Source organism: Xenopus laevis, chromosome 5L (genome assembly GCF_017654675.1).
Source record: "Xenopus laevis strain J_2021 chromosome 5L, Xenopus_laevis_v10.1, whole genome shotgun sequence".
Classification (NCBI taxonomy): Eukaryota; Metazoa; Chordata; class Amphibia; order Anura; family Pipidae; genus Xenopus; species Xenopus laevis.
Window position 1 is genome coordinate 104,095,911 of NC_054379.1, and position 19,289 is coordinate 104,115,199.

The 19,289-nt window shown below is 38.1% G+C and overlaps 1 protein-coding gene across 5 annotated transcripts in view; it reads left to right on the forward strand.

Moving 5' to 3' along the window:
- Positions 1-19,289, forward strand: part of tdrp.L (testis development related protein L homeolog) — a 69,735-nt gene that overhangs the window by 23,048 nt on the left and 27,398 nt on the right. For all 5 annotated transcript variants that reach the window (XM_041562283.1, XM_018262068.2, XM_018262067.2 and 2 more), the window contains 1 exon segment: positions 14,382-14,441. In XM_041562283.1, the coding sequence (XP_041418217.1) occupies positions 14,382-14,441 (60 nt within the window).

Here is a 19,289-nt window from a genome sequence, read left to right on the forward strand (position 1 = left end):
TGTTCCAGACAGCATGGAAGTGATGAAAACATGTCTTAAATGCCCTTGTTGGTCAGTGTGATCTTAGATAACATGTGCTTTTGAGCAGGATCTGCTTCCTACGTGGTGACAACAAGATGTGTCCGTGTCACTCTTCTGCATACCTGGAGGACTCATTTCAAGCAGACAACAATGCTCTAATCTATACATGTGTTTCTAGGGTCATTGTTAGACAGGAAATCTTTTGGTGATAAGTGATAATAAAGGTCCCATATTGATAGGTTAGTATTCCCTTAGGCCAGGGCCAGAAGATGGCAGATCTCAGCCTGTGTTTCTCCACAGGCCAAGAATCCGCTGTTCTTTCACTTCTGGTCTGCCTGCACACGAAAGCATTCTCTGCCTCCGGAGAATCCACATTGCTAAACATTGTCTAGCAGATCTGCTCCGTGCCCCTGCTCCATTCATCTAAGCTGCCTCTGCTTTCATGTGGTCACACACAGTGAAGTGGAGGTTAGCCCGAAAATGCCTCCTTTTGCATACACGCAGGTGGATCTAATTCAAATCAATTGAGATGGGGCATAGAGTTTTTCAGCAGTATTCGGACCCAATAAAAGTGTGTGAGTGAACCGATTCTGAACTCTTAAAAAACAACTTACTTTAGGTCACTCCGTTAAGGAAATTGCAACATTTTTTCCGCACATTACACCTGCAGTCCCCCCCTTGTGCTAATTTGCATATGCAAATCGGGATTCTGATTTGGTTCAGAATTCAGGAAAATCCTTTGTCTTTGATTTGCTATTCAGCCATATCCCAAAAAATGTTTCATAAAGATGGTAGAATGCTTCCTTGGCTTAATTGAGCTGTTTATTGAACAGCTCTCAGGAAGGAAGCATCTCTCAACATGAAAATCCATATCCTCGTTGCTTTGTAAACCTGTGAAGTATAAGAAAGCCTGTCCTCTAATAAGGATGATGTAAATCATAAGCAGGATAATATTGGAGTAAGTCAGATTATCACAGCTACTTCTACTTATTCTGAGACAGGCTTATGTTATATAGAAACACAGGTGAAGAGAAGCTCCCTTCTGCACTGACTGGTGCAGAGTCTGCTTGTGTATCGGTGTAAAAATGCGAAACTATGCATTTTATCATCCATATCCCCTCCACGTGTCTGCACATAGGCCGACACCATCCCTGTCAGTGCAGAGACATGGCAGAGTGAAGGGGAGCACAATAGCTTCTCTCCATCTTTTGTAAGCCAAGGCTGCAAGACTAGTGATAAGTAGGGTGACCAAAACCTGCTGGTTGAACGAGTGCTAACCTTTCACCTTTGTGTCTGATCCCATCCATACATGAGTCATCAGAGGGGAGTCAGGTTGGGTGTGGGTCATAAAGCAGCAGAGGAATTCAGGATGTGTTGGCTGTCATTTGGGAAGTAGTGATTTAGGATCGGGTTTAGGTTGGAAATTGTGTGACCTACTCATCACTAAAAGTCACAGAGTCCCAGGTCTGGACTGGAAGTCAAAATAGGCCCTGGAATTTTAGTAACACAGAGGCCCAATCAGCTCCCCACCAGCCCATTAAATAGTGACTTTCTGTGGCATCTTATGGCAGCCCCTCTGGCATTTGCCAGAACTCACAGATGGCCAGTCCGGGCCTGCAGAGTCCTATCAGCTTCCCACTGTAATATATGGAAAAACTGCCACTGAGAAATGGTCAATCTGTCAGCAGCATGTCTGCTTTGCCCTCTGTGTTTTTCATATATCTCTATGGGAAGATGGGACCAGGAAAATCAAGGCCTTTGGCTGCACTCTAAATATAGTCAAGTCATCATGTGTGTCCTTACCCTTCATGTAAGTAAAAAGATTATTTTTGCTCCCCAATTGCTTTGAACTTATCATGTTGAACTTTAATTGCCTTATGTTTTGCTTAATCCTTATAGAACAGAAACGTATGCTTTGAGTTTACTTTATTTTGGGACATTGTAATAATTATGTGCAAATTGAAACACTACTTGCAATGTAAAACTCAAAGTCAGGGGTTAATTCATTAAGGGGGTTGTTCACCTTAATATTTTTTTGTTCAGTTGTTTTCAGTTTGTTCACCAGAAATAAAAACTGTGCTTTCCATGTTTTTTTTTACATTTTTTTATGGTTTTCCAAAATTGAAGTTCAAAGTTTAATGCTCCTATCCTAATGTGTTACTGCCTCCTTTCATGCAACGCTTGTGCAGGCTTACAATACTAGTGACAATTTGACTGGTCAGAGTTGGCAAGTGGTTGTTTTACTGCCCTGGCTATTAAACAATGAGAGAGCTCTTCTGGTGAAATTAGCATGACTGAAAAGTGATTTGTCCATTTTGTGTAATATTTGACACCGGTAGTAAAAGAGCTCATTAAAGAGGCCTCCCTTTAAAAAAAAAGTTTTTCATCTCACTGATCTAGGTTTGCTCAAAAAGGGCAGTTCAGGGGTGAATTCCCTATACAGGAGACCTCTCCAAACAGAAGTCTACTGCATTGGGTGCCCTCCTTTCCACAGTTGCTGGTTGTTGCACTGGACTCTAGAGATATGGTGTATCTAGTCCTGGGGTATGTCTTCTGTTGTGGACTGGGAACCCCCTTCTCCCACCTTCTCCCTTTTATGGTGAATTACCCATTCAATGTTAATTTCAGAAAGTGTACATTCTGCACAAAGGGGTACTATATATTCCCCCCCTAAACATGAGTTAATATAGGGTTTGTGTTGATCATACTTTTTTGCCTACTGTTTAATTGCAAAAAATCACATGCTCAGGGAAAAAGGAAATTCAAGCTACGAAGGTTGGACACGTTTACACAAGCTATTTACGCAAGTTCAGTAAACAAAGGGCAATTTTGAGATCAATAACCATGTTTTTTTCCCAGAATTCCATTGTTATTGTGGTGTCAAGGGGGCGATGTGCCTGAATTAATGCAACAGCATGCAAACTTCATCACAGATTGTATGCAATTGTGTGGAATTCTGCCTGGCGTCATTTCCGGTGGCATGTTGGGACTACTTCACCCTATTCTGTAGGTCAGGAGGTGGGAGTCGCTCCACTGTTCCCCTGTGTCAATAGACGTAGCAGTGCTCAATTCAAAATAAAAGGCAGAATTGACAGCGCTGAGCGCTAAATTCGAAATAATTTGAATTATGAATAATGGACTCCACCCATGGTTCTCACCATCTAAGGAGATTTTGAAAGAATGAATTTAAGTTTGTGCTGCTGACCTTCAGCTGCCCTTAAGACAAACATTTACAAAGAAAATCTACCCAACTTATTTGGTTTATTTGCTGCTTTTGGAAAATAAGAGGGTATGTATTCCGTATTCATAGTTTTAAAATGTCACAGTTCAAGAGATCATGTAGTTCATATAAACTTCCTTGCTATTTACCAAGCAAGTGGCTTAGTTACATACAGCATTTTAGGACAATTCAGAATGTATTGTTCCTAATGAAGGAACTATTGAAAGGTTAAAAGTGTTCACAATGTTCTTCATTTATTTACTGGATGATTGCAAATGATTGAAAATTATAAGGAAAATATAGCTTGGAAGCAGGTGTTGCTTATTGGTATGTATGCATGTGTGCATTCAAAACATTTGCTCTATAAATGCTGTTCCATTTTGAATAACTAGACATCCCTAATTACTGCAGAAGCAAGATATAGAACAATAGAATTCATTAATTAAACGTATTGGGGAGTTTTTGCGTATATATATATATATATATATATATATATATATATATATATATATATATATATATATATATATATATATATATATATATATATATGGGTCACTTATCCCTAAAATTATCTCTTATAATCTTTGTAACATATATAGTCAATATGACCTCAGTATCCATATGGAAAACAGACAAATGTAAACAGGCTTGAGGGGACTTACTCATGAAAAGAACATTTTTAGATTGCAGAATTATAAATGCCCATTTTCTACATTGTGACAGACCAGCAGCAATCTTTCTGTCACCCAGTAGAGGTATAGGATCCGTTATCCAGAAAGCTCCAAATTATGCGAAGGCCATATCCCATAGACTCAATCTTAATCAAATAATTCACATTTGTCTAAATTATTCCCTTTCTCTCTGTAATAATAAAAGAGTACATGTACTTGATTCTAATGTAGATATACTTAATCCTTATTTGCGGCAAAACAATCCTATTGGATTTATTTATTGTTTAGCTGTTTTTTTAGTAGCCTTAAAGCATGGGGATCCAAATTAAGGGAAGATACCTTATCCGGAAAAAAACCCAGGTCCCAAACATTCTGGATAACAGGTCCCATATCTGTATAGAGAGCCTTATCTGATGCATATGAAAATGTTTAGGAATATCCATGTTAACATTGGGCTTGGAAGCTTGCAGTGGATGGAGAATGTGTACCACCCAAATGTGTATTTTGCTGCATTGCTACAACTGGTGTGTTTGCTTCAGAAACTCTACTATAGTTTATGTAAACAAGCTGCCATGGGGGCAACCATTCAAAGCTTATAAGGGAGAAAAGGCACGGGATGCACAGTAGATGACAGATAAGCTCTTTGCCACACAATTGGATTCTTCAGAACGTATCTGTTATCTGCTGTGTATCCTGTGCTTGAATGGCTGCCCCCATGACTACAATGTAATTATCCTACCGCACACCTGTAGTTCACCAATCCTGCAAGCTGGTGGTGCGTTCCTTCCGTTGACCCGGCCGGGTCCCTTAGCAACCAATGTGTAAAAGAAACGGATCCGCACACACCGATTAGTGCAGTTGGGGATTATCCCCTTTTATTCAGCCACCAAACATCAACGTTTCGGGGGGGAAACACCCACCCTTCATCAGGATCCTGATGAAGGGTGGGTGTTTCCCCCCCGAAACGTTGATGTTTGGTGGCTGAATAAAAGGGGATAATCCCCAACTGCACTAATCGGTGTGTGTGCGGATCCGTTTCTTTTACACATTGGTTGCCCCCATGACTACACAGCAGCTTCTTTATATAAACTATAGTTGTTTTTCTAAGCAAACATTCCAGTTTTGCCAGTGCAGGGGAACAGTAGATTATATTGTTTCATTTAAAAACATACATTTTTTGGTTTTACTGTTCCTTTATAATGTCACATGACATTGCCTAACAGAGCTTACATTTATATCCAGGGTTGTCTGAATTATCTCATTTTTAATGTGTATAATCTCTGATGTTCCTCCAGTTATTTATTCTTTCTTTATTTGCAAATGTAAATGTACACAAGTCTATCTTACTTAAAGAATGCCTCCTTTATTTCGCTATAGGGTTATAAGATTGTATGCCGCTTGTGTTGTGGGTGTACATTTTCTTTTCAATAAATAGACCACCGCTGTTGCAAACCTTCTTCTGTTGCTCCTGTGAAGGGCAAATAATAGAGATCAAGGAAATTATGTCTTTAAGGCAAATTTAATGTTTGTTTACTTTAGGTGTTATGTTACTAATCCCTTATGAGCTGACATCACCCTTAATGTTACACTAACTCCCTTAATTCATTATTTACCTAGAGGGTATAGCTGAGTAATTTTACTATTGACACATAAAGTTGGATAAAATGGGGGGGGACGTTTATTATTGTAATTTTTATTCTCAAGGCAGAGATACAGGTTAAGTTCATCATTACTGATGGAAGAGCTTTGGTTGCCTGATAGAAGGTTCCAGTGAGTTCCAGAACTTAATGCCATGTCATGTGAGGAGATTTGTTCCCATCAGAGACAGATATTTAGGGCTGCATGATACAGTTGCCTTTATCTGTTCATTTAACAATAGAGATGCACCGAATCCACAATTTGGGATTCAACCTAATCCATTACAAAAGATTTGGTCGAATACTGAACCAAATTCCAATCCTAATTTGCATATTCAAATTAAGAATATTAAGGGAAAAAGTGGAAAACGATTGTTAAGAAAAAGTTACATGATTTCCCTTCACACCCCTAATTTGCACATGCAAATTAAGATTCCGATTTGGTTCGACCAGGAATGAGGATTCGGCCTAATTCTGCTGAAAAAGGCAGAATCCTGGAATCCCTATTCAGAGAGGGTTAAACGTGTGCCATTTTCTTTGCTTCTAATTTCACACAGCAGTGTAGTTGCGAGTGATTCATTCACGTGGATCTCTAAACTGGTCTGATCCAGTTTGTTGATTTAAGTGACATGATTGGATAATCCAGGAGGGGGTGGGTGGTCGAGCCCCTCTTTGATCATATTACCAGTCATCTGAAAACAGCATGTTTTTTGCCTAAAGCACCTAAATGCAATGTGATTGGATCAAACGACTGTCACACAAAATGGTAGGTTAGAGGCCTCACACTCTGAGAGCACCTTCAAGTTTAAAACAGCCAAATTGTCTGATCCTCCCACCTTCAGGTATGGCCAATATTAGGTAGTCACTTATAGGTGCTGGTATGTTGGTTAGTTCACACATTTATTTCTTCCTCTCTTCTATGCTTGAAACCTAGTTTGTAAGTTGGACTTACTTTCACATCATAAATCTTTTAGTAAATAGTAACTGTTATTCTGCACACAGAGATTTAATTATCATATTTATCCATTATTGTGAGAGGTTAGCTACCATATAGCTTTTCTGCCCATTTAAAATATTCCATAAAACAGTACCCTATTGTTTGGAACAGCAGAATCCTTGCTTGAATTGTAATAACTTAAAAATGATCTCTCAGGGGTGGAACTACACAAAATAGGAGGAAGAAGTCCCATCCCTTTCCTTTTTGACTGTTATCTACTATTATGTAACATGGGTTCTGGATTTTTAGCAATGCTTTCAGACAAAGCAAGTTTTTCAAAATGTTTTCTACTAGGAAACCAACAGCAAGGTGCTAATATTTATGCTTTGTCATGGTCATACTTTCCTTTTCTTGTCCAAAAAAGGGAATATAATTTCACCTTTGGGGATGCATTATGGGGTTATAGATGATGATGATGCATATGGAAGTAAACTATTTATTTATTTTTAAGTGATGACATCAACCCTAATTACTTACAGTAGACCAGGAAGATCACCAATTATCTTCCTTTTCACACTGTAAGCTTTACCCAGGGAAACATTAACTGCAAGATGCTGTGCTAAGATTTATTTACAGGGCTGTGTTGTTATTGTCATGTTTGCCTTTCCTTACCCAAAGGGGATCTCATTTTACTTTAATAGTATCTCTAAAGTTAGTAATACCCACAATAGTATCTCTAAAAAGTTAGTAATACCCACATGAACTTAGAATCTACTAACAGGTAAGGTTCTAAATTGAAAAAAGTTTATTGGTCATAAAAAGTTTCCAAAGTTTCCTGATTCCTGTTGAAAGCAGGCCATATATATCATATAGGTAGGTGTCCCTCGGGTGCCTAAACGCTAAATAAAATTTGTGTTTGCAAAAAATTTTAACTTTAGAAATGCTGACTCCTAAGGGCAGATTTATCAAGGGTGGAATTGAAAAATGTAATTTTTAAATTCGAATTTGAAGCTAACTTTAGTGTACTTCGATAAGGGAATAGTCCAAACTCGATTTGAATTTGAAAAAAAATTGTACTGTCTCTTTAAAAATTCGACTATTCGCCATCTAAAACCTGCCAAACTGCTGTCTTAGTGGGGGACTTCCTAGAACCTGTTTGGAGTCATTTGGTGGACTTTGAAAAACTAAGTTTCTTTTTGAAAATACTTTGAATCGAATTCGATCAAATACGATCTGATACAGCCTATTCACTCGAAGTTAAATTCGATTTTTTTTTTAATGGATTTTGGTTGGTCTTTTTTTATTCAAATTTAGAGCTTAAAAAAACTCCCATCACCTGGAAATTTGACCCTTGATAAATCTGCCCTCTAGAGTTAACCCTAGAGTGCCAAAAGCCTGGTATTAGCAGTCTGTAAATGCTAAAATCTCAGAAAACCATTAAAATTAGGAAATGTATGTAAATTTCAAAAGTGCTATGTACATCTATTCATTTTTTTGGGGTTTAGATCCCCTTTAAGCACAGTTTACCTGCCTCAGCATGTGCCACTCACTGGCAGAGAGTGCCCTTTGTTTTGGATGACTCCATCCCATCAGCCAGTAAATGCAGTGAACCAGGCAATCAGTGAGGTTATGTTTTCACATAACAATTCACTTGCTGTCTGTAAATATTGCACACTTACAGGAAGAATAATGAAAGTTAAAATATGACTGGTTGCCTTGGGTTACTAGAACTAATTTTCTCACTGCAAATTAGCATGTGCTTCTTCATTCTCTCCACATTGATCAAGTGTGTGTGTGTGTGTGAACATAGATGTATAATATTTATATAGATATCTGTAGCTATGGAACACTTGACACTTAGGGGCAGATTTACATAGGGTCGAATATCGAGGGTTAATTAACCCTCGATATTCGACTGCCAAAGGTAAATCCTTCGAACATCGAAGTCGAAGGATTTACCGCAATTAGTTCGATTGAACGAAAAATCGTTTAAAAAACGATTAAAATCCTTAGAATCGAACGATTCAAAGGATTTTAATCCATCAATCGAACGATTTTTCTACGACCAAAAAAAGCTTAGAAAGCCTATGGGGACCTTCCCCATAGGCTAACATTGAGGTTCGGTAGGTTTTAGGTGGAGAAGTAGGGGGTCGGAGTTTTTATTAAAGAGACAGTACTTAGACTATCGAATGGTCGAATAGTCGAGTGATTTTTAGTTCGATTCGAAGTAGCCAAATTATCATTCGAAATTCTACGTTTTTTTTATTCTATTCCTTCACTCGACTAAGTAAATGTGCCCCGTAGAGGCACATTTATCAAGGATTGAATTTCAAATTCATGTGTGTTTTTTTAAACTCCCTGAATTTGAAATTCCACTTGGCGAAATTTATTAATAAAATCAAATTATTAAAACTCATTTATCCGACCCAAAAACGCGAATAGAATTTGATTAGAATAAGATCAAACTGGATTCGAGATTTTTCTCCGAAAAAAGACTTGAATGTCAGGAAGGCTGCAAACATCTTCAAATTGATCCCTGGACCTCTCCCATTGACCTAAACAGTAATTCGGCAGGTTTTAGGTGGCGAATAGTCAAATTTAAATTCTTAAAAGAGAACCCTAACTTAAAAAAACCCTATCCTACATAGACCCCTCTTCCTCCCCCCAGCCTAAGTGTTACCCTGGGCAAATGCCTCTTAACGCTTTACTTACCCCTCGGTCCAGATTCAGGCATCTTGAGTTCACGGGCAAAATCTTCAGCCGCCTTCGGAATGAGACTGGCATGTCGGCGCATGCTCAGTTGGAGCAATTTTCTGTTGTGAGACAACTGCGCATGCACTGAAGTTCACGAAAATTGCCGAAGCACTGGTCTCCCAAAAATAATAAATAATAGAAAGTAATTGAAAAAAGTCGGGGCAACAATCTGAAAACAACTGAACTGAAAAAAGTGTTTGGAAGGTGAACAATCCTTTTAAGCCGTATGTAAAATGGTAAAAATTACCTGTTTGGTTTAATTTATTGACTAGAATATAATCTTTGTATTTCCCCTGTGAAAATACAGGTTTAGAGAAATTTAAGGACTGCAGGATTACCATGAATTCTGGCATTCTATAAGGTGCAGTAAGGTCTGGATTAACTAATGAGCTATTGACAGTAAATATCACTCTGGCAACATGTGGATCCCCACACATCAGCCCATTCAGGTAGCTTCCAACTGTGGGTCACCCAGGGCCCCAACAAGTTTTGCATCCCAAATAATAGGTTAATTTATTCTACAGTACTGCTACCCTGCACTGAAAAGTATTGTTATATGTTTGCATTAGAACTAGTTCCTCTGCAGCATTTTGTGACAGCCATTTAAGTTCCAATAGGGCTGTAGGGCCCATATTTGCATAACAGATAAGATGTTACGGATGTAGTGGTATGGGTACTTATGGAGATAAGCAGAGCTCAGATGTAATTCATGACGTGAAAACACTACTCAAAAAAATAGGATTGCACCAGAAAGAAATCTTTTATTTTCAGGTGCTGGATGAACAGATCGGGCTGTAACTTGTCTACGACCAACCAGCAGGTAACATTTCCCAGTTACTGGTTTGAAAACATACATCTGATTGGTTGCACTAGGCTTAAGATGGCCATAGACGCAACGATCCGATTGTACGAATTGTGGATTCGTACAATTTTCGGACCCTGTGTAGACCGTCCCGGCATTTTTTGGTGTGGCGGAGATCGGTCGTTTGGTCGATCGGACAGGTTAGAAAATTTCTGTCGCCTGCCGATATCTCTGCGTGTATTGCCGATCGTACGATTTTCAGAGGGAGACTGTCACTAGCTTTATCACACATAACTATCGTACGATTGCTGTCAGGGGCAGAACATCGGCTGATCTGTTCTTTTACTACTTTATTTGATCGGAATGGTAAAACTTTGTTCTGAATGATTATTGGAGGGTCGGGAGATGGGAAAATCCGATTGTACGTTGATTTGTACGATCGGATCTTTGCGTCTATGGCCAGCTTTAGGCAAATTTGAACATTTTAATAATGTAGCCCTCATGACCTTTAAAGGATAAGGAAAGTGTAAATGATTGGAAGGTGGCAATATGTTAGGCACCACCAAGTGATTGCAATAGCTAACCTTAGCTCCAGGGTGGTGCCCTCTTTGCTCAATGTCAAGCCAGTGCCATGCAACCATGTTTCCAAAATGTTCCTATGCCTTGAGTGATCCTGGACTGTACACATGCACTGTATAATAGAAACTGATGACTGTACTGGAAATACTTATGTGCAGACTCAAGGAACCACTGGGACATTTCAGAACATAGCAGTGATTTAACTTTATATGTAATTTTAAATGTAAGTAAAATGGGCCAAGGCCATACGTTCTATGTTTATGGAGTTCTGTTGATCTTGAAGTGCACTTTACACTTAATTGGTTAATGGAAGGTCTGACATCAGTGGAGCTGAGGAAGCAAAACAAAGCTCCAACCTCTAGGGTGTTTATTAGTATAAACAATATTTCCATCAAAGTGCTATAGCGTGTAGAAAAAAGGAAAAGCATCTTCAGTTCAGAGGCTATGTACACATGATGTGCATTCAGTAGAAGTATGAAGAATAACTAAATGCGTTCCCTTGGGGACACCTTCACTATTATTGATGTAACCCATAACGTGCCAGGGTCCTTTCACAGAGCAAAGTGTTACTTGGATCCATAGAATGTATGGGTGAATACTGCTTTGTATCTGAGTGACACTGTCAGTTCCACAGCTACTTGCACTACTTTTAGGGGTTATTTTTCAAAGGTAAAGTATTTTTTCCTAAAATTGTGAGTTTTTCAAGAGTAGTTTTAGTAAAAATTCTTTGGGTTAAAAAAAAAATAATTTATCAAGATCTATTATGCCCTAAGAAAAAAGCTCAAAGTACTCGATTTTCTGGGTTTTTTCGGTGGTTAGCGCCAGAAAACTCAATTAATTCGAGCTATTGGAGTTTTTTGGGGTTTTTTGCCGATAACTCCCATCAATTTTGAGTATTCAAGTTCCCCCCCTCCCCCCACCGGTTTGCATTCAATCGAGCTTTAACATTGGAGTTTTTTTATTTGAGGTAGAAAAAAAACTCACAAGCCTCACAAACTCACCCTTTGATAAATGAACTCCCTTCATTTTAATGTTATTTGCTAATGTAATTGCTGTTGAAAGCAGTAGATATACTGACCTGAGTTTCTCTTGACCGATTGCACAGTTCTGCTGTGTTGCAAAATTCTCCTGAATTATTTTTTCTATTGCAGAAATATATGTTCTGTTAAAGTGGTCGGTCGGTCACCTTCCAAACACCTTTTTAAATTCAGTTGTTTTCAGACTATTCACCAAAATACAGACTTTTTTTCAATTACTTTTCCATTTTTTTTTTTTTACCATATTCACGAAATTGAAGTTTAATGTTCCTGTCTCTGGTGTTCAGTCTGGCAGCTCAGTGATCCAGGTGCAGACTCTGAACTGTTACAATTTGCTACATTAGTTGATACATTGCTCAGCAGCAACTGTGGAATATTAGCAACTATTGTATCAATTCTAACAGCTGCCTGTAATGAAATTCTGGGATTCGGCTCAGCAGGGGCAAAGATAAAAAAATGTATCGCAACTAAATGTATCAATTTAGAACAGTTTACAGAGTTGGTGACCCCCCCGGAGCCACTTCAATATTAGAAAAACATTTACAAATAGAAAATCGAAATGGAAAAAGTCTTTATTTCTAAGATACTATCTGAAAACAACTGAACTGAAAAAAAGTGTTGAAAGGTGAACAACCCCTTTAACATCTGTAAATATGCATACATTTTGAGTGTCGTTTGGCAGCAAAATATATGCACCTGGATAAATCATTTATTGCTGTTAAAGAGAAATGAAGCGCTTCCCTATTCATCCAGTAAGACACGTCGTCTGCTCACTTGCTTTGATCTGCCCTTCCTACAGACCGCTTTTGCAGAGAGGAAATGCTTTGACTTGCTGAAGGTGTAGTGGAAGCAGCCGAGACATGTTAGTTCCTGCAGTGTTAGGCTGGGTCCATTTAAACTTCATTTTAATCAGTGTGTATACAGTATTTAGCTACTGTCTTCACTGGTGCTTTCCCCAAAGGGCGGGCTGTCCTTTTTTTTTTCTCTTTCTTTTTGGAATCTCAAGAAAGTGTGTTAATTAATTTGCAGTAGATCCGATTTAACGTACCCTTAGATACAATGGTGCAGTCCTGTTTAGACCTGTCATTTGCTTTCTTTTCAGCGTATCTGTTAAATCATCTTACTTTGTTGTTCAGAGTGAACAGAGTTTTAGATGGAACAGTCTTTGACTGCTATACAGAATTCAGGGTTAACTAGCCCTCGTTCAAGGGCCACAAGTGCAAGACTCATTGGCATTGGTGATGCCTAAACCACTGAGGTGACATCTATTTGTTTTCATTGAGGAATCCATTGCTCTGGGTTGTTACCTACTTGTAAAAGCCACTAGAAAATCAATGAACATAAGAATGTGCTTCTGGCTCTGTAACCACACAGCAAGTGTTATCTGACTTTCGAACAGTTCTAGAGACTACTAAGCTGTTTAGTGGTTCTAAGATGTTTCATTTTACAGCACTTATGCCAAGTGAGACTTTTACAGACCTAAATTCATGCTATGACCTACAAATCACCCAGTTATGGTTTCCAGGTGGTTGGCGTCTCTGCAATACTGATCAGCAGACTTCTGGCAAGGAATGGTTGACCCTAAATATACACTGATGTGCAACTGAAAATTACTTATGTCACAGCTAAATGCTAAACACTAACAGAAAAATTGTAAAATTGTCAGTAACCTTGTTTCATATTAATTTAGGGGGGGGGACTATGCTGTACAGGTATAGGACATGTTATGCAGAATGCTGTTGACCTGGGGTTTTCTGGATAACGGATGTTGCCGTAATTTGGATCTTTTGTGCCGTTAAGTCTACTAGAAAATCATGTAAACCTTAAGTGAAACCAACAGGATGATTTTGCTTCCAATTAGGATTAATTATATCTTAGTTGGGATCTTGTACTAGGTACTGTTTTATTATCACTAAGAAAAAAGTTAATCATTTTTTAAAAATTTCTATTATATGGATAAAAAGGGAGATGGCCGTTCTGTAATTCAGAGCTTTCTGGATAATGAGTTAAAAAAAAATATATTTAATTTTTTTTATCTTGCCATGCAGTGTCCACCGAAAATAATTAATGGCGTTTATTCTAAAATCTATTTTTTTGAGGGCCATTGTGCTTTCCTCCTCAGCTCATGTTCTTAGAAGTCTTATTAATCTTTCTTCATGCCCAGTAAGCCAGCAACATTTCTAAAACATTTAGCATTCCTTTGGTGTTAACCATGCCTGATCAGCTATGCACTATTGCAGTAAGCTGCTGTAGGTATGGACAAAAATGTTTTTTTGTAATTATCCTTTCACTGAAATATGTGTTTGCAGCTAGAGCCTGAACAATAATGTTCCATGATGGATCAGTAGTTTGTTTGTAGTACTCTGCAAGCCTAATTGGAAAAAAATAAATTGTAAACTTTAGCTCATTAACTAGAAGGCTTGTTTTTTTGTCTGTGGCTTATTCCAGTTGTTCACCGCTGGACACAAAAGGGACCAAGTTTCACAGCTGTAATAAGGATCGGTTGTGAACTTCACAGGCACTTCTGCCCATTGTTTTAAGTACTCTGCCTATGGGCCACTCCATTGTAGTGAAGTTTGGCTATTTGTGTATGTAGTACATGGCTGTCTGTGGTTGTGATATCAGTAATCTGGAAAAATAACTTTGTCAAACAGTGTTTGGCAATGTATGATTTGATAACTGTTTTGTCTAACTCAGTTGTTCATTTTCTTCCCTCCCAGATCAAAGACCAACTGCTTCAAGAAGAAGTGCAGTCCCCAGTGTCTCAGCTTGCTACAAAGGTATGTTTGTTGCCCCTTTTTGTTCTGTGGCATGGTTATAGTACTTCCTGTGTGCTAAATGATCATTTCTAAGCAACGGCTCTCAGATTCAATTGCAGTTACAAAAAGAGCAGCTGTTTGCTTTACAGACTAAGCAGATAAGGAGACGATTATGTTACTGTGTATAGCTTTATTGATTAATTTTGTGTTTTTCAGTCTTTAAATAGCGCTGACATGTTTACCCGAAGATTATTCATCACCACACCATTCCCTACCTCAGTGGAGCTTATAATATTCGGTTCTTATCACATTTACTCACTAGGGCCAAACATAGGTAACTGTTACACATGTACCTGGAATTCTGTGGAAAAGGGACATTCTCGGTGTCTAAAAAAAATACACACAAGGCATTGCATTTAATACCTTCGTAAGCCTTTAGTATTGAGAGTAGACAAAGTAGAAATACATTACCATCATCTTTGTGAGATCAGATCTCTGGTTGCTATCTATTATTTAGTTTGGAAGGTACTGTGAGGTAAAGCCTTCTCAGTATACACAAGGAGGCCTTGTCTCGGCAGGATTGGTTACCTGAAAGTAATTGAATCTCTCTGCACCTTTTTTACCCTGTAGTGTTATCAAAAGCTTTTTTTTTTTAATTTTCTTTCTCCTTTAACTCTTGCATCGCTTTCAATATGCTATTTTGGCCCGAACATTTGTGCCATAATTTAGCTTGGATTTTAAGTACAATCCTCTAAGATTTGACATGAAAATGCTGTATTTTTATTAATTTACTGTTCCCTCTGTATGCTAAGCTTAGGGTCATGGCACACACTGTTACTTGCCCTATATCAATTCCTATTCAGATGAATGAAAGTGCACATCCATTGCTAGTGCATAAAAACATGCACAGGTTAAAAACCAAATACAACACTTAGGGGGTTATTTATCAAAGGTTGAACTTTACAGTTTTCTCAAATGAACTTTGAGTACAAACTCAAATTGAAAAAACGTGAATCAGCGAGTTCAAGGTTAACAACCCAAAAACTCAAATTGATTGAGTTTTTGCCGAAAAAAAGCTTGAATTGCTCAAATTGATCAAGTTTTAGGGCAAACCTCTACAAAAAAATCTCGTAACATCCTCACGACAGCTATTAACATCTTCAAATGGTTCAAGGGACCTTAGCCAAGTTTTAGCAGGAGTATAAACGCGAATCAGCGAGTTCGAGGTTAACAACCCAAAAACTCAAATTGATTGAATTTTTGCCGAAAAAAAGCTTGAATTGCTCAAATTGATCAAGTTTTAGGGCAAACCTCTACAAAAAAAAACTCATAACATCATTACGAAAGCTATTAACATCTTCAAATGGTTCAAGGGACCTCAGCCAAGTTTTCAGGAGTATTTTCAGATTCAAGCTATTTCCAGGGTCGGGTATAATAAATGTCAAAAAAAATTTGACTCCAAAATAACCTTGAAAAGTTTTCTTGGAAAAACACAACTCGAACCTAATAAATCTGCCTCTAAATATTTAACAAATTGGCAAACGGTGTAAGGCAAGTAGTGTCACAGGCACAATTAGCACATAAGGGTGCCAGTACAGGCTAACCTACTATGAGATTAAACTGACTATCCACAGCTGTAGTAAAAATGTGCTTTGTAAGGAAACAAAGGTACTCCCATCTCTGGGGGATGCTTATTTCTAAAGTTCTCCCTTGGTTAAGCCAAACAAGCATTCTGCCATGTTTTGTTTGTTTGTTTGTTTGGTCACAGCATTCAGGATGTCTGGGCAGAACTATGCACAGTGATGCTATTTAAGGAACATATAAGGAAAACTATTCATTTTAGGAACAGTTCAGTCAACTGGGTCAGCCAAAAATGTAATGTATAAAGGCTGGAGTGACTGTATGTCTACTGCCTGGTAGCCACAGTAACCAGTCAGCGTTAACCAAGAGAGCTGAAAAGCAGAAATAGTGTTCTGACTTACATGTTATACATCAAATCACTCCAGCCTTTGTACATTACATTTTTGGCTAACTAACTATATTAGAAACATTTTTTATTTTGCACAGCCTATCCATTTACACAGTTTTTATTTTTACACTGAACAATTCCGTTAAAGTCACTGACTAACTTAGAGTTTCAGAAATGTAAAGCTATTATTTCTCTAACTCTAAGTTAGTCATCTATTGTGTTAGATATCCAGTCACTCCAGCCTTTACATTTTTGGCCGACTAACTATATTACAAACATTTTTTTATTTTGCACAGCCTTTAATGCTCAACCAGCAATCCTAATAAGTGACCTATTAATGCAGGCTATAATTGTAACAGGAGTTAAAAAATACACAACTCTGTCCATCCATTGACTGATATAACCTAACTTCTGTGTTCCCAGGGTTTGTGTATGAGCACTGAGAAGTGTATGAGACAAACGTTGCCCTGAGGGGTTTTGTAATAAAAGCCACTACGTTTCCCCAAGAACATAGCAACCAATCCGCAGGTAGCATTTACTGGTCATCTGTTTAAAAGGAAACATCTTATTGGTTGCTATGGGTTACTGTTCCTGAGCAAACTTAGTGCCCTTTATTACATAACCCCCTCAGTATTTAAAATGGCAGTTTTTCTATTTAGGATTATCCGATGGTACTACTAGAAAAGTATATATATATTTTTATGAAAATGATTTATTTAGACGAAGAAGTGTTCTACATATGGGCTGCTTGATGCAGTGCATTTATATAGAGACCTGCAATGTTCAGGGATAGGATTTTCCTTTTATTAAAAAAATCTACTTGTGAATTGGGCTTATGTCTCCAGACTTCTTGAATTTAAACTCAATTTTAAAGTCTAAAAACCTACCTGCAACTTGAGCGATATGAGCCTTTGTGTGCCTTTCCTGCCATTGCTCTGAGCTGAACATTCCATGCACACCAAGGGTTAAACTACACAAATGATTTTGCAGGATGGTGTTGGATTGACAGAACAGATGCTACAAGTCAGATGTAGTCACATGGGTCAAACTATAATGGAACTGATGGAAAAATCTGATGTGTGAGCTACATGGAATATTTGCCATCCGACGCAACACGCCTGTCGGATGCGAACGCTGCATGTTGTGTCTTCTTCTGACAAGAGCGAGAAACTGACTTTTTTCCCCCTCATTGGAATACATTGACATCTGACTTTATCTGATCCGATGGGGATCAGATTTGTAGGATCCAACAAAATCTCATGCTGCTGCGTGGCAAGATCAGATAAAGTCTGACCCACAGCGTACACACACAAAAAAATTAGATCTTGTTGATCTTTATACATGCACACACATAAGCACAGGTTTTCTTTACTTTTTTTTCCTTCAATAATGAAAACAATTCCCAAAGGGAGCCTTATTGTTTTGGTCAGATACACAAGCCAGCCCCTTGTTACTGTAGCAAACAGAAAAGACTCCGTCTGATCAGGGCTACAGACACTGTATTTATAACCTAAGATAAAGAGCACTCATTACCAATGTTCTGAAATATTAAAGTTAAAAGCCATATATGCACGGGATATACCTACAATTTCTTTTTCTTCCTGTAATTTGTAGGCATTGATGTTTTAGAGCAAAACGTGGGTGGTTTTGTTTTGTCTATCTAACAAATTCTAAAATAGAATCTAAGAATGGTCATTGATCTGGTCAGACTCAGAGCACACACAGTCATTCCAAACACTTAATGTTATACTAATGCATTTTTTTTTCTAAAATCACAAGTTTGGTTCAAACATTGACTCAGCGGCGGAACAGAGCATGTGTAAATGTGAGTGACAATTTTTTCTGTTTAAACAGAAGGTTTAGCCAATATGGGATCCGAGAGCCTATATTCATTCCCCAGATGAAGTCCTATTACTTGTCCTTGGATGGGCCAGAGCCTGGAGGATAACCGGCATTACAAAATCAGTAATTTAGGGAGTCATAGGTATGTTTGAATCTGTTGGGAAACTTTTTTTGCCTGACATTTTGTGAGGTTTAGATATTTGCCCATGCAAATGATATCTTGATTCCCCTTATCTATGCTGAATGTGTTTGTATGGGTTCTACTAGCAACTGGATTTTCTACTTTTCACCAGCTATTGATCTAGTGGGAATATCTAACCCTGTATTGATGCAGACTAAAGGAACACTATCCCCCTTTTGTTCAACATGAACTCAATGAATAGGGCTTGTGCCGAGAATACTTTCTATGGTTTTTGCTATTTCTTGAACTAAGCCTTGAAATCCAGGAAACCGAGGCTACATCATGTTTGGTTCTTTGTTTAGCTCAAGAAATCACAAAAATCCTAGCTTTTCCTTGATTAAAACAATAAGTATGTTCAATACAAACCCTATTCGTTGCACTCTTGTTGAACAATGGGGTGTAGTACCCCTTTAAGCAGACTTTACTGAAGTATCCATGGAAAGAATTTTAGCTGTGTATCCCTAATGTCTCCTGCGTGAGTGGAAGTTTATGCATGCGTACGTTTGTGTATACTGTGCATGTCAAGCACCCAGCAGTCCATGCCCTTTTAACTACTGCTACTCACAACATCTTGTATCTTATTGTCCTTGGTGTGAGGGCATGTCCCTGACACTACTTAGCTGCATGTTAGTAAAACTCCTTTGATTCCAGCCGATGTCAGTACAAACTTTATGCAATCTTGTTTCATGGATGGTAAAGGGTGCCAGTAATAACATGAAAAATATAGTTTTCTGGTTCTCTGAAGTATCAAAGATTTCTTTCTAATTCTCATATTGTCATCTTTATTGTGTTCATTAAAGGAGAATTAAACCCTAACGTTAAAAAAAAACCCTACCCTACATAGGCCCCCCCAGCCTAAGCGTTACCCCGAGCAAAT